This window comes from Leucoraja erinacea, chromosome 29 (assembly GCF_028641065.1).
Source record: "Leucoraja erinacea ecotype New England chromosome 29, Leri_hhj_1, whole genome shotgun sequence".
Lineage (NCBI taxonomy): Eukaryota > Metazoa > Chordata > Chondrichthyes > Rajiformes > Rajidae > Leucoraja > Leucoraja erinaceus.
Window position 1 is genome coordinate 25,424,717 of NC_073405.1, and position 16,957 is coordinate 25,441,673.

At 39.7% G+C, this 16,957-nt stretch overlaps 1 protein-coding gene across 1 annotated transcript in view; it reads left to right on the forward strand.

Moving 5' to 3' along the window:
• LOC129711338 (guanine nucleotide-binding protein G(q) subunit alpha-like) overlaps positions 1–16,957 on the forward strand; it is a 94,821-nt gene that overhangs the window by 53,176 nt on the left and 24,688 nt on the right. Inside the window, exon 2 of the mRNA XM_055658929.1 lies at positions 5,050–5,234. Coding sequence (XP_055514904.1) covers positions 5,050–5,234 — 185 coding nt within the window. The remainder of the gene's footprint in view (positions 1–5,049; positions 5,235–16,957) is intronic.

Sequence of the window (16,957 nt, forward strand, 5' to 3'; positions counted from 1 at the left end):
AACCTATATATATTTTGTTTTTCTTCAGAGTTCCTGTTTTGTTAGAATTCAGTTTGGTGCAATCAATCATTCATTTAACGGATTTAGTTCATTTTGTGCCTGCAATTGGTTGCAGATATGTAGGTTCTGGTAGGTTTTTATTTATAAATTACATTTCTACATTTTTACAGGAACATGTGAACTGAAGTAGGTCATTCAAACCCGTTAGCTTGTTTTATCATTCTTTTGGAATGTGACTTGCTTGCACCAGAATCCCAATGCCCAATATGTGAAATACTGGTTCCTGATTTTGCTCCTAAAGAGGTTAACTCAAAATTTTGGATTATCGCGTTTCTTATTTTATGTTTGTTATCTGGAACCACCCATCAAATTACTTCACATATCTTGATTGGTTCAAACCACAAGCTAATAAATTAAGTGAATATTAACTAATTTTATTGAAATTCAAGTCTTTGAAGCCCTTTGTAAATCTGACAATCTTTTTATCTCTATACTTTTGCCATGCTTTTGTGTCATGTTGAGAGTGGTGTTTTGGATACAGGTAAATTGTTTCTGCTTCCTTGTAGCGTGGGTTCTTCTTTCCTAAACTGCTTTCATTCCTACATTTTTCTCGAGGGTACTTTTACCTAACCCTTCACCTCAGCTGAATCTTGTGGCTTGGCTGTTGAGGAAGCTAACAGCTTGAACTTGACATTCTCCAGGAGGATTATTAGAGGCTTCCTTATCCTACAATTCCAATGGTCCAACCTCCATTTTTATCAATCTCACCAGTCTTGGTGGATGCTGGGGCTAAACCTGCCTCTGTCTTCTGCATGCTGTCCTGCTACTCTGACCTGGAAGTCACTGTTTAATGACCAATCATAGTTCCTCCGAAGTAGATGAATTTACTGCTGCTTGCAAATTCACTGTCCAGCTTCCGTGCAGTTCCCGGGCATTTAGCTATAAAATAAGTTCCAGGAATTTCTCTCAAGCCTTAAATCTCCTTTCACAAAGCTTTTAGTTATTCATCTGGTTCTTTGGTCTTAAATCAATAATATTTTACTGATCATACCCACCGAGTATACCTTGTGATATTTTGTCATAAATTGAAATAGTTGCTAGAGTTTGAAAAATGTCATGTACAGTATAGATGCTCGATTCAATGAAAAAAGAAACTTCAGAAATAGAAATGTTACAGAATGTGTAGAAACCTTGCGTGGGGATGACCACAATTAGAAACAAAATGAAGGAGATTAAAAGTTGTTTTGATTTGGATGTTAATTCTCAAATCAATTTGAATTTTTATTTTATTTTCAGGCATACATGTATTTAATCAGTGGATCTCTCACGAGGCATTTTTGCATGTTTTAATACCCCTGCAATATTATTTGCCTTTAACTAAAATCAAAAACATTTGCCTCTAGTAAAACAAAATTGTATTATTAAGTCAGTTGATGATTAAGCCATTAACTATGCTGGTTTGCAGAATCTCGCATTGTTTCAGGTGCGAGAAGGCCAGATGTTTCAGCCTTCAAATTCATACATATCTGCCTGACGCATCCAAATGGAAAATATCACTCTCTTGGAATTGTCTGCTTATGCTCGGGTCTATTTCACTTTGAGAGCATAGAATATATTATCTGAAATTTTAATAGAATTAAAGCAATTAGTGGGCATCTGCGGCAGTGCCCTGGGATGGTTCAGGTCCTATCTGGCGGGCAGAACCATGTGTGTTAGCCTTGCTGGGTTTGAATCCTCTTCCGCTCCCCTGTCATATGGGGTTCCACAGGGTTCGATTCTGGGGCCCCTGCTTTTCTCGCTATACCTACTTCCTCTGGGTTCCATCCTTAGAAAGCATGGCATCTCTTTCCACTGTTATGCAGATGATACCCAGCTGTATTTGCCGCTGAGGGGAGAAGACTCCTTTTCTGTAAAATCGCTTCTGTCTTGTCTTGATGACATTAAGTCCTGGTTGGCCCTAAACTTTCTTGGATTTAATGAAAAGAAGACAGAGGTGATTTTATTTGATCCCAATGGCTGCCGTGAACCTCCATTTGTTGATTTAGGTCCATTGTCAAGGTACGTGAAGCCAACAGTTGTGAACCTGGGTTTTATGATGCACAGTGACTTTAAATTAGATCGCCAAATATGCGTGGTGGTTAAGTCCAGCTTCTTTCACCTAAGGAAGCTGGCGGAGGTGAAGCCCATTCTCGAGCGGCAGCATTTTGAGACTGTAATCCATGCCTTTATTACATCTAGGCTGGATTACTGTAACGCGCTCTATTTTGGTGTTGCTCGTTCTTCACTGGCTCGTCTCCAGTTGGTTCAGAATGCTGCTGCTCGCCTTTTAACAGGGACTCGAAAGAGGGAGCACATATCGCCTATTCTGGCCTCCCTACACTGGCTCCCGGTGCACTTTCGAGTTCATTTTAAGATACTGTTATTTGTTTTTAAATCTCTGAATGGGCTCGCCCCGCCTTACCTCTCTGAGCTGCTCCACCCATACGCTCCTGCCCGGTCCCTCAGGTCAGCTGGTCAGCTGCTCCTGGAGGTACCGAGGTCTAGTCGGAGGCTCAGAGGCGATAGAGCCTTCTCTGTTGCTGCTCCGGCACTCTGGAACACCCTGCCATTGCACATCAGACAGGTCCCCTCACTGTCCATCTTCAAATCCAGTGTTAAAACACATTTGTACTCCCTGGCTTTTGACCATGCCTGAGGCTTTGCTTCTGTTTGTGGTGTTTTTGATGTTTCTTTATTTTACATGTCTTTTCCTACTATTTCTTTTGATTGTTATTTTTGGTGTGTATTAACTTTTTTGTCAATGATTAGTGATGTACAGCACTTTGTTGCAGCTATGTTTGTTTTTAAAGTGCTCTATAAATAAAATTATTATTATTATTATAAGATGGGACTTTTCATTGCAATTAATATTGAATGTCGAAATGCATGCAATATTTACAACAGTGCTGATTATGCCATAGGGGCCTGTGATGCAAGTTGGAAAATAATCATATGGCTATCTTGGTGACATTTTCTTTATTGAGGATTTCAAAATATTAACTTGTTGAACCGTGAGAGAAAAATACTGTATATCGTATTTTTTTTCAAAATTTGGCTTTTCGGGTGAAGTGGTACCAACAATTGTTATTGATGATGTTGGAGGTCAAGCAATGAAAACTAGACGTTGAAAACTAAAAATATTACATTATGGAAATTATATTAGCTAACCTGCGACATCAAATATGTAGGTTAACCCAATATACTAAGTTCTGTTTAATCATTTGGAAATTTTAGTAATCAATATTTTTTCCAGGCTTTTTTTGTATATCAAATGTGTAATTTGTGATTCTACAGTTCATGGCAGCAGCCTACTGTTGATGCTGTAATCTTTAGGAGATGCTAAGCAGAAATATCCATGAACATAATGGGACAAAAACTGTTAAAAAAAATTATCGATGTCCATGCAACTCGGGAGAGAGTAGTTGTACAACCAAATATGTGAATTGAATATTTATGGTTGCTGGCAGCTTGTGGGGTGCAACAACAGATTTTTACATTCTGTGCATTGCATCTTGTACACTTATTTGCACTGTTGAAATAAAGCAAATTTGATACAAAATTAAATCAAATAATTTCAAATCTTAAGTATTAATTTAACAATATGGTAAATTAATTATTGTCAGTCAATCTCATTGGGATTGAAAGCGAATGATTGTAAGTGTAGTGTCTCTTGTTTATGTTTTGACTGTTGACAATGAATAAAATAATCTTTCCTGTCCCAGATTTTAAGCGGAAAAGGTAAATGAGGAAAATATGACCTTGGCGGAAATGAGATTTGAATATTTGGGGACTTGGAGTGTTTGCACACACCATACCAATTGCTCCAGCTAACCAACACTTTATTTTGAAAATTCTAATTAATGGTGAAGGTTCATAAGATCATAAGTGACAAGAACAGAATTTGTCCATCCGGCCCATCGTCCACTCTGCCATAGCTGATCTATCTCTTCCCCTCAACTTCGTTCTCCTGCCTAAAGGGCTTGTCCCACTTAGGCAACCTTTCAGCAACTGTCTTTGACCTTCAAGCTCGAGGGCACTCGCCTAAAAAACCTCGAGCTGAATCGACCGTCCACACGCACACACAAGCACACACGCCAGGGAAAGCGGGGGAGCACTGTCTGAAATTCACACCCGTGATGAACAGGAAGGTAAACGACTGCTGGCACAATGTACGTTAAGTCCTTTAGAGAGCAGGGAGAAGGAGTTGAGCCATTTTTAAGAAGCCAGGAAACTTTTAATAAAGTTTAGCGGGCATTTAACATTACTGGTCGGTTTTCTAAAAACTCCAATGAGCCAATTAAAATGTCCGGTCAGCAAAGGAAATGGCCTACGGCTATCTCGACTGCCTATAACTACACGGCGACCCCACTACCACTGCACTACGTGTTCAAAAGAACCATGCCGACCAATTTTTACTCGCGAAAAATTTTTCAGTATGCAGGATCCTCTCGAGCATGAGGGATAGTTACAGTGACCTCCTAGGACCACGTGTCAACTGTGCTGCAAGTTTGTGATGAATAAAAACTCTTCTAAACTCGCAAATTAAGTTGCCATAGTGGGACAGGCCCTTAACCCCTGACACGTACTAAACATATCCATTGACGACCTCCACAGCCTTCTGTGGCATTGAATTCCACAGATTCACCACCCTTTGACTAAAGAAATTCATCCTCATCACCTTCCTAAAAGAACGTCATTTTATTTTGAGGCTATGAGCTCTGGTCCTAGATTCTTCCACTAATGGAAACATCGTCTCCGCATCAATTCTATCCAAACCTTTCACTATTCGTAGGTAGTCAGTTACTTGTGTTAATCTGCTGTTAACACAACTCGGTTCATGAAAATAAATCTAATGAAGGGTGCATCTTCACAAAGTTGGTCATTATATAATTTGTAATGCTTATTGTTAACTGTGCAGTGTTTTCATAAAGTAATGACATTAATTGATAGTGAAATGAAATATTTAAACTTAAATCTTGTGCTGACCTTATGGACTTGTTGCTTTTCTAGGCACAGGAGAAAGCGGCAAGAGCACATTCATCAAACAGATGCGGATCATTCATGGAAGTGGATATTCGGATGATGACAAACGGGGTTTTACTAAGTTAGTCTACCAAAATATATTCACTGCCATGCAGTCGATGATCAGAGCCATGGAAACGCTTAAAATCCAGTACAAGTATGAGCAAAATAAGGTAACTTGTTAAAATGGCACAATTTTTTCATTTTTGTAATGTGCACACGATTAGAAAAAAAGTTGTTATCCTTGCCATTTAATAAGTCTGAACTTATCACCTCAATTGTAGTCAGCACAAAAACAGACCCTTCAGCCCAACTCATCTAGGCCGACCAAGATGCTCCATCTAAGTTAGCCCCATTTCCCTCTAAACCTTTCCTATCCATGTACCCGTCCAAGTGTCTTAAATGTTATTGTACCTGCCTCAACTACCTCCTCTGGCAGTTCATTCCATAGACCCATGAGTGGAAAAATCACCTCTCGGGTTCCTATTAAATCTTTCCCTTCTTACCTTAAACCATTGTCCTTTGGTTCTTGATTAAGGTGCCCTGGATAAAAGACTTGGTGAATTCATGATGCCACTTTCAGGGAACTGTGCACCTACATTCCCTGGGGTCCTACCATTCACTGTGAAAATCATGTCCTGACATCCCAAAAAGCAACAGCTCACACTTGGTTGCACAAGACTCCATTAGCTATTCTTTTGCTGAGTTGATCAAGTTCCTGCCGCAATTGTTGATATCCATCTTCACCTTCTATGATACCATCCATTTTATCTGTCATCTGCAAACTTACTCATCATGCCTTGTACATTCTCATCTAAATGTTGATATAAACCCCAAACAGTAATAGGCCAACACCAATTCCAGAAGCACACCACAAGTTATAGCCTACAGTTAGAAAACACCTTACCCAGAGTAGGAGCATCAACAACCAGAGGACATAGGCTTAAGGTAAGTGGGAAAAGATTTAATAGGAACCCGAGGGACAAATCTTCCCATACAGATGGGTATATAGAACAAACTGCCAGAGAAAGTAGTTGAGGCAGCTGCTATAACAACATTTAAAAGTCATTTGGACAGGGGTTAGAGGGACATGGGCCAAATGTGGGCAGCTGGGACTCGGGGAAATGTGGCATCTTGCTCGGCATGGGCAAGTTGGGCTGAAGGGCCTGTTTTAATGCTGTGTGACACTCTGACTCTAGCAGCTTTGCTCAAGTCCATATAGACAATGTCTATGGCCTTGCTCTCATCTGCATGTACATATAATATTATCCCACAGAATTCTCTCCAGTAACTTACCTACCCAATTGTTAGGCTCATTGGTCATCAGTTCACAGGCTCTTCTTTGCATCTCTTCTTAAACCATGGCACAACATTAGCCACCTTCCACTCCTCCCGCTCCTCGCCCGTGTCTAATGATAATTCATGTTTAGCAGGGGTCCTGAAATTTCTTCTCTAGCATCCCAAAGTGCCTTCGGATAGATCTGATCAGGCTCTGAAGACTTGTCTACATTCATAGCCTTAAGACGTACATCACCTCCATGACCATAATGGATTGTCCTCAAGACATCTTCGATACCTGTCCCAAGTTCCCTAGTCTCTGTGTTGTTATCCACAGTAAAAACAGGAGAAATACTCATTGATGACCTTGCTCATCTCCTGGGTAGACAAAAATGCTGGAGAAACTCAGCGGATGAGGCAGCATCTATGGAGCGAAGGAATGGGTGACGTTTCGGGTCGAGACCCTTCTTCAGACTTGATCAGTCTGAAGAAGGGTCTCGACCCGAAACGTCACCCATTCCTTCGCTCCATAGATGCTGCCTCACCTGCTGAGTTTCTCTACCATTTTTGTCTACCTTCGATTGTTCCAGCATCTGCAGTTCCTTCTTAAACATTTCTCATCTCCTGCGTCTCCTCACTTGGATGTCGGCATTTGGTTTCTGCGCGCACTATTCTCTCTCTGTTACCCTCTTTCTCCTAATGTACATAAAAAAAAGTTTGGATTCTCCTTAATATTACCAGCCAGGTCTATCTCCGGCCTGCTTTCTGCCCTCCTGATTTTTTTTTAAATGCTCCTCAGTCTTCTAAACTCCTCTAGGGATACACTTGATCCGAGCTGCCTTTTCATGGCCCATGCCTCTTTTTCCTGATCAGAGCCTCAATTTCTCTCATCATCCAGGGGTCCTTACTCCCAACTGCCTTGTCCTTCACTTTAGCAGGAACTCTTTGAACTATCACCAACGCACTTTTAAAAGTATCCCACTTTCCGGATATCCCTTTGCCGCCAAACAATCCACAGAATTGTCTAATTATGTCAAAGTTGGCCTTCAGAACTTTAACTTGTGGACCAATCATGCCCTTATCCATAACTATTTTAATACTAATAAAACTGTGGTTGCTGGTCCCAAAAGGCTCACTCGCTGACACTTTAGTCGCTTGTCCTTCCCAATTATCTAAGGGAAGATCGTACTTTCTTACCTTGTAAGGCCCTCAATATATTGGCTAAGAAAACTTTCTTTAACACCGTTAACAAATTCCAGCCCGTCTTAGCACTTGATACCATGGCAGTCACAGAACATAAAAACATCGGAAATAGGTGCAGGAGTTGGCTATTTAGCCTTTCAAGCCAGTACTACCATTCAATATGTTCATGGCTGATCATACAAAACCAGTACACCTTTCTGTTAGTCTGAAGAGCTATATCTAACTCTCTTGAAAACATCCAGTGAATTGCCCTCCACTGCCTTCTGTGGCAGAGAATTCCACAGATTCGCAACTCCTTGGGTGAAAAAGATTTTCCTCATCTGTCCTAAATGGCCTACCCCATATTCTTAAACTGACCCCTGGTTCTGGACTCCCCCAACATCGGGAATTTTTTTCCTACATTTAGCCTGTCCAATCCCTTAAGAGTTTTATGTTTCTATAAGATCCGCTCTCATCCAGTGAATATAAGCCTAGTCGATCCATTCTTTCTTCATATGTCAGGCTTACCATCCCGGGTGAACCTACTCTGCACTCCCTCAATAGCAAGAATGTTCTTCCTCAAATTAGGAGACCAAAACTGCACACAATACTCCAGGTGTGGTCTCATCAGTGTGTGCAACTGCAGTTGGACCTCCTTGCTCCTATACTCAAATCCTCTCACTATGGCCAACATGCCATTTACTTTCTTCACTGCCTGCTGTACCTGGATGCATGCATACTTTCAGTGACTGATGTACAAGGACACACAGGTCTTGTTGCGCCACTCCTTTTCCTAATCTAACACCATTCAGATAATCTGCTGCAAAGTGAATAACCTCACATTTATCCACAATATATTGCATCTGCCCACTTACCCAACCTATCCCTGTCACCCTGCAGACTCATAGCATCTTCCTCGCAGCTCCCGCTGCCACCCAGCTTTGTGTCATTCGCAAACTTGGAGATGTTACATTTGGTTCCTTTGTCTAAATCATTAATATATTGTAAATAACTGGGGTCCATGTACAGAGCCTTGCGGCACCTCACTTGTCACTGCCTGCCATTCTGAAAAGGACCGTTAATTCCTACAGTTTGTTTCCTGTCTGTCCAACCATTCTCTATCCATGTCAATACCCCACCCTCAATACCATGTGCTCTAATTTTGCACACTATTCTCCTGTGAGGGACCTTGTCAAAGGCTTTTTGAAAGTCCAGATACACCACATCCACTGGCTCTCCGTTATCCATTCTACTTGTTACAGCTTCAAAAAACTCCAGAAAATTAGTCAAGCATGATTTTTCCTTCATAAATCCATGCTGAATGGCCAAATGCGCTGCTATTACATCTTTAATAATCGACTCGAGCATCTTCCCCACTACCAATGTCTCCCTCCTTTCTTAAAAAGTAAGGTATATTAACCACCCTCCACAGGAACTGATACAGCGTCTATAGAACACTGGAAAATGATCACCAATGCGTCCACGATTTCTCGGGCCACCTCCTTGAATACTGTGGGATGCAGACCTTGAGGATTTATCTGCCTTCGGTCCCAACAGTTTACCTTATACCATTTTCTGACTAATGTGTATTTCTTTCAGTTCCTACCCCCCCCCCCCCCCCCAATATATCCTTGGTATATATTAGGAAAGTTTAAAAAACCCTACACTGACCTATTACTCTTACAACTGCCATCAATCTCCAAACATACTTGTTCTTCTATTTTCCATTGACTATTTGGGGGCTTTTAGTACACTCCCAACAAGATGATCATCCCCTTTTTAGTTTTAACTCCACATAAGAACTTCATTGAACAAGCCATCAATAATGTAATCTTGGATGATAGCCTTGACATTCAGCTTAATAAGAAAAGCGATACCCTCCTCTTTGACCTCCAATTTTATCTTGCCTGCAGCACCTATACCCGGAAATGATAAGTTGCTAGTCCTGTTCCTTCCTTACCAGTTTTCCCTCACGGCTATAACATACCAGTCGCACGTACCTATCCACTCCCTGAGTTCATCCGTCTGACCTGACGATCCTCTCGTATTGAAATAAAGTTAATCCTTTCTGCCTACTGCCCAGTCACTGCCTACCCTGCCTATGGAACTTATTTTCATTGACTTAGAGACTCTCACTTGCCTCACTCCTGCCTTTTAATTCTGTCTCTCTGCCAATCTAGTTTAAACATTATTTTGATTAACAGATAGTCAATTGGTTTTTAAATCTGCCTCTTACTTGTGCGCGAGTAGACACCAGTTGAAGCTTGGATATGTTCTACCACCTGAATGTAACTTCAAATCTACAGTCCTATCTACTCTCAGTAACTTTTCATCCGATAGATTATCAAGAATCTATCCAATATTGTCTTTTAAAAAAATTAAAGCCAACTTCCCTCACCTCTGAGGAAAAGAGTTTCAAAGAAAATTATCATTACTGTCTTAAATTGACATCTTATTTTCAAACTATCATCTCTAATTTTATATTATCCCACAATAAATCTCTCCACATAAAATCTTGAGGGGTTTTGATAGCATGGATATGCTTCAATTAAATCTCCTTACACTTTTAAATTCCACTAGCCTCGAGATAAGCCTGGTCTGTTTAACCTTTCCCCATAAACTCCTACCCATGCCAGTTATCAGTATTGTAAGCCACTACTTAACTGTTTTTCATATTGTTACCATCCTTCCTAAATAAGGAAAATAATGTGCACAAAACCTTTGCCTGATGACCAAGTGTCAATGGACGTGTATACAATTAATTTAGCAAGAAAACATAACAATTTTAGCTTTCCTAATTACTAACTGTTTGTGTGTGGTAGCTTTGTGTGAATCTCACATTAGGACAACCCAAATCCAATTACAATTCAGCTCAATAATTTCTAGCCATCTAGTTTTTTTTTCCAATTTCTGTCAAAATGGACAACTTCACATTGTTCCACATTATACACCATTTGCCAGATCTTTGCTCATTCGAACTGAACAATGCTCCCAATGATTATTGCTTCTCATACGAAAGAGGAAACTTGCAACTGCTTGCTAAATTAGCGTGCTAACTGAAACATTAAAAAAGATTTGTGGCAATGGATATGGTTAATATTTCTAACTCGGGCAACATAAGATAAGAATTTTGCAGCTCTCAAAACAATTATCATTGGAAATGAGAGTTTACTTATTAGCTGCTATTATATGTATATGTGACACAGATGTAGAATGGAACACAAAAGTGCTGAGTAATTTAGCAGGTCAGGCAATATCTCTAGAGGACATGGATGGGTGATGTATTGGTTATGAGACCAGACTATGGAAGATTCCAGTATCTGCAATTTCTTTTGCCTATCCATGTTCTCTAGATGTGCTGCCTCATCTGCTGAGTTGCTCCAGCATTTGGTGTTCTTTGCAAGATTCTTGCATCTGCAGTTCCTTATGTCTCCATTGATGTTGCTCATTGACTATCAAATGTGTCATTTTGTGTTTTTATTGCAATTACTGGGCCCAGAAGGAAATATGAAAATACTGCAATACAATTTGGGTTGATTGCCTTGCGTTCTTGTGGAACAGTGTCACATCGCACAATACTTTAATTTCACAGTATTGATGTAGCTGTGGAAACTGGTACTTGCCAATTATATTTTGGCAAGACTTCATTTGAAATTTTGATGGGGCACTTTCTTGAAATTGGAAACAGCTCAAATTACCACCTATCCATATACTCATGATGCTGCCTAACCCACTGAGTTACTCCATTACAGCACTTCAGAATAAACCACAATGGGGTTGGGATTGCGTATTATCCAGACTAGTAAGGATGTTAGTGAGCTGTGAATATTTGCATTTCAAGTATAGAGAAATTTTGCCAGAAAGATTTGATGAATCATTGTGGTGCAGTGTGTTTGTAAATCGTACTTAAAGGCAAATAAATATTTATCAAATATGAGATGTAATATTTTCGATATTTTGTCACTTGTTCATTCAACTAAGCACAACATGTGTGCATGTCATATAGCAAAGAGGATTAGCTATTGCCCTGCAGGATATTTAGCTAGAACAAAATAAATTAATTCCACAAATTTGTCTCGTAAAATTATATGGCAATCATGATACTAGTCAAAGCAATTCAGCATTTTTTTTGCACACTTTAGTGCGATTGCATATCTATTTGTATTCACATTTTTATTACCTTTTGTAAGATGTACTCGAGTTCTATATTTCTTCTTGTATTTTAATGTTAAGAAAACAAAATGCCCTTTTCGTTAAATTGTAATACCTCCTGCTTGGAAAGAATGAAGCTGGCTTGTGTGAGAATTGTACATCTGCCATTACTTTACGATCAACCTCTAATACCAATTAATTGTTGCTGTATTAGTGTACTCTTGACAGAATAAACTTAAGTTTGTTGAAGAGTAGGTGGATAGATTTGAATTTGAATTTGTTCAGTTTGGTCATAGTACATCTAGCATTATTGGCAACCATTTTTTTCAGTGTAAGGCATTTTCAAATGTCAAATGTTCGTCCTTTTCATTCTCTCCTTTAAGCATTTGGATTCACTCGTGCTCCTTGCGTCTCAAACTGTAGTGATTTTGTAGCTCCAAATGAGACCACCTGATTTGCAAGCTGCACCTTATCCCAACTGTGGAATTTGGGTTTAACTTTGAGAACCTGGTGCTCATTTCTTTCGCATTGGTGCATATGTCATGCTGAACAATGGTATTAATTCAACAGGACTTTTTGTCTCTTTGGGATGAAATCAATAATTGCAGCTCATCTTGAAAATAGTGTTTTGAATTCTTCCAGTGCTTCACAGTATGTTGGATAAAACTGCAGAAAAACAAATCCAGGCCACTTTGGTTGGGTCACATTTTATTGAACTGTGATTTAACATGAACACAAAAGCACTGCACCACAAACAATTTACGAAAATTCTTGAATATTTTAATTAATTTGCCATGATTGCACGCAAAGTAAAGTTTTTCACTCTTTGTATACATGGCAATAATAAAGCAACACCAAATAGAAGCATTGTTAAGTCATACATTTACCACTGTAGTGGTTATCAAAATAAGGTCCAAGCTGATCTACACATCGTGTCATTTCTTGATTGACATCCTTATCCCTCAAGTCACTCAGTATTAATGACCAGCGAGATTAAAAGGAATGTGGAAACAGACCATGTAAATTTGATAGCAATGCAACAATGAGACCCTGGAGAGTTTCAAAGGAGTGTGAGAGACTAACCCTGTTGAACCTATAGGAATCTTCAAACAAGCCCTGTCATTCTAACCCCTTCAACCTGAGAAACCAGCCTGTCAGCAAATTCTCTTTTCAAACCTTTCATAGCCTTTGGGTTTCATTAAGATGAACAATCATTCCAAACTTGCATTCCTCCAAAAAGATGATCTCCTCATTCCAAGAATTAGGCATTCTACTTTCAAGGAGAGTATATTAATTCAATGTCAATTAAAACTACATACAGTGCCTCAAATGTGGTATTCTTAAGTCCTGAATGGCTGCAACACGGCTTCCTTAGTTCTATATTGAACTCTTATGTGATTAGGCCAACTTGCAGCTTTCATCCTGATTACTGGTTCTTGTTTTTTTCTTTGTTTAATAAATTGAGGCGCTCAGATTTCATTATTAAAAAATATATATCCATCTTAGCCAAATGAATAATATCACTTTAACCAACATTATTTTGCATCTGCCTTTGTCTACTCACTGAACCTGTCTAGAATACTTTAAAAAAAAAATATTGATACAAATAATTGAGCTGATAGTTCATTATTTATCTTTATGGCATCCTACTAGTAACTGTCTACCAACCTGAGAATTACTTCTCCCCCCCCCCCCCCCCCCCCCCCCCCCCCTAACTGTGACTTTCTTAATGCGAATATAGCCTCCCCTATTTTGGGAACCCTAAATTTGCCAAATGCATTATGAAAATCTATATTGTACATGCTTCATTTACTTTCCCTTTTCCTAACGTAGTTATAATCATATATTGATCAGACACAATTTTTTTAAATTTATATTTTATAATTTAGAGATAGTGCTGAAACAGGCCCTTTGGTCCACCGAGTCTGCACCAACCAGCGATCCCCATACATTAACGCTATCCTACACACACTATGGATAATTTTACACTTATACCAATCCAATTAACCCACAAGGCCTGTCTGTCTATGGAGTGTGGAAGGAAACTGAAGATCTCGAAATAAACCCATGCGGCCACGGGGAGAACGGTCAAACTCTGTACAGACAGCACCCGTAGTTGGGATCAAACCCGGGTCTCCAGTGCTGTGAGGCAGGCATTATTTATTGCCCATCCCCAGTGCCCTTAAGATAGTAGTGAGTCCACCACTTTGAATGGTAGCACTCCTTGTACTACAGACACTCTGTCCTTTTCGAGCTTCAGCAATTAACTTGATGATGCAATGCTTCATATTTCTAAGCAATGGAGATAGGGACGTTGCCAACTAATGACTACCTTTGCCTTTGTAGATGAAAGTCTTCAGTTCAGAAGGTCAAAAGAACCTATGGTGGGTTGTTGCAGTACAGCATAAACGCTACTCTGTGCCAAAAGTGTAATGACTAAATATTGAATCTGTTGGCTGAGGTGCTCGAAAGCCGAGTTGTGTTGTTGAAGCTACGCCCAGCCTCACAATTAGAATGAGTATTGTGAGACTGTATTGATAATAGGCTTTATGGCCCTGTCCCACGGCACGAGTTCATTCCAAGAGCTCTCCTGAGTTTAAAAAAAAATCAAACTCGTGATAACCACGGAGAATGAACGTAGCGGGTACGTTGGAGCTCGGGGACGTCTCTTAGCGGCTCGTAACACTAACGGCAGGTACTCGGGAAGACTCGCTAACAGCAGGTAAGCTCGAGAAGACTCGTGAAGATTTTTCAACATGTTGAAAAATGTCCACGAGAGCCTTGAGTACCGACGAGCGGCCATTACTGTAAATCTTAGAGTTCGAATCGGGGCAAACTCATGAGAGCTCTTGGAATGAACTCGTACCGTGGGATAGGGCAATTAGGAAGTCAGGTAATGAGTCACTTCCTAACTCTTTATTTTTTCTTGCCCTGGTCATTGTCAGCCACTTCAGCAGCACTGATTTAACTTATCAACATCAGAGCTAGCCTGAATATTAACCGGGGCATGCTGCACATGGTATAAACTGCTTTGTTATTGTAGTCGATGTGAATAGACTTGATCGCTGTGATCATCAACAATTATCCACTTCCGATAGAAGGAAGATAATTGATAAAGCAGCTGAAGATGGGTGTGCCTGAGGACTTTACAGCAAAATATATTCAGGTTTTTAAGCAATCAAACCATACATTCATTTCCAAAATAGTACAGAATAATTAAAATTCCCACAGCTCCTTGTCTGAAAGCACCAGCACAAATAGTATAAATATGATTCCAGAAATCTGGTAACTATTGCCATGTGCTAGGGTGTGTAGATTCCATATTGTAAATGTTAGGAAATTCCTTCAAGTATATGCTTCTCTGTTAAAATCCAAGTGAGCTCCATCAGTGGAGCTAGGTAGGAAGTTTAGAGGTTGCTTGATTATATTGATTGCCCTTCAAAATTACTATATTCAAGTGGTATAATTGAAAGGTAACCCAAAATTCTAAAGTAGGGAATTACTTCCATCTTTTTTCTTTATTTGTACTGTTCTTTATTTGAATCCACATGGTTACTGTAACTTCCTGCCCCAGCTTTGCTGCGGCAGTTTAGCATATTCCTTGAGTCTCACAGCAGTTGTGCTTTTGGTAATTACAGAAAGCAGTGCAATTGATTGTGCATGTAGCTCAACTGCAAATTTCTGAATGTTAGCCTGTTTCATGGTTTAATTCCCAATGCCACTCAACAATGAATAAAATGTATTTTTTGCTTTCAAACAATTTCATGTTACCCTTTTCAAGGCATTGATTAACAGTTCAATTTTGGGCCAGTAGCCCAATTTGTGGGACATAGCTTGAAGAAATACATAAATCATTGTCTACCTGGGCAATGTGAGGTCTGCTATTTTTGTCTGAAATTGTGTCTCACCTGTCATTCAAACAATAGTTCACATTTTCCATTTAATCTCCAAGTTCAATCTTTCCAGGAGCTATTGTAGCCCAATCTACTACAATTATATTTCTTTCCCACTATTGAATTTTTAATCTTGACTGCATTGACCCTAAATCCAGCAAAATGCCTTTAATTATTTGACTTTGTTTTCAGGGAAAAAAAACAGATATTTGCACCCGTATGGTTGTGTCCCTTATGCATGCGTGATGTTAATTGATTCACCTTTGGCAGCTGTGCTTACAGCTGCCGAGTCCCTGAGCTCTGAAATTCTCTGACCAATTCTTTATATGGCTTACTAAAATCAACCTCCTTGAATTAAATTTTGTTAATCCAATCTAATGCCACTGCTGATGTTAATACCACTGTGTGATGTTTCTTATGGTGATTATATGGCAAAAAGTGTCACATTAATTTTTCATCAGAAAGAAGGAAGCAATTTGAGTTGATGCCAATTCTCGGAGCAATCCCATCAATTCCATTTCCCTTATCTCTCAGTAAACTCTTCCATATGTCATTTTCTCCACCATGATTCTCCCATCATCCACTTCGGCTCAGCATAATTTAGAGTAACCAATTAACCTACCAACTGACATCAGTTTGTCTATGGGAGAAAACTAATTAATTTAAGGAAGGAGGAGGAGTAAGATGCAAACTTCACCGTACTAAGATTTGTGATTGAAACTAGCCGCTGTACCTTTTTGCCCTTCCAACAGGGTACAGTAGCATAATAATTAAACCACCTGACCAACATGCAAGGTCTGACTGAAAAGCAGAATTTATAAAAAAAAAACAATTCTGGTATGATAACTGGGTAATTTAAATACGATGAGGAAAATTATGATTTAAAAAAACAAACTAGCATCAGCAACAGGCAAATTTGATGGGCAAATCATTGGACAAAGGCCAAAGAGACTGGTGAGAGGCCGAGTGCATAAAGAGTTGTAAATTTTTAAACTCTGGGATAGTAAAGTTGCAAATTGTGCATCCATTGTAAATGGTACAAGTGGACAGGGAGTGGGGAAGGAAACTGGTGCAAAGTCAGCCAAGTTTTGGGGAGGGGAAAGCCCATTGTTGGGGGAGAAAGGGAAGGGGGAAGGAGGCTGAGGCTGTTGTGGGTTTAGTTTAGAGAAAGAGCACAGAAACAGACCCTTTGGTCCACCAAGTCCGTGCAGACCAGCGATCCCCGTACACTTACACTATCCTACACGGACACTGGGGACAATTTACAATCATACCAAGCCAATTAAACTACAAGCCTGTAAGCCTTTGGAGTGTGGGAGGATACCGGAGAGAACCCATGCAGGTCACAGGGACAACGTATAAACTCCGTACAGACGAGCACCTGCAGACAG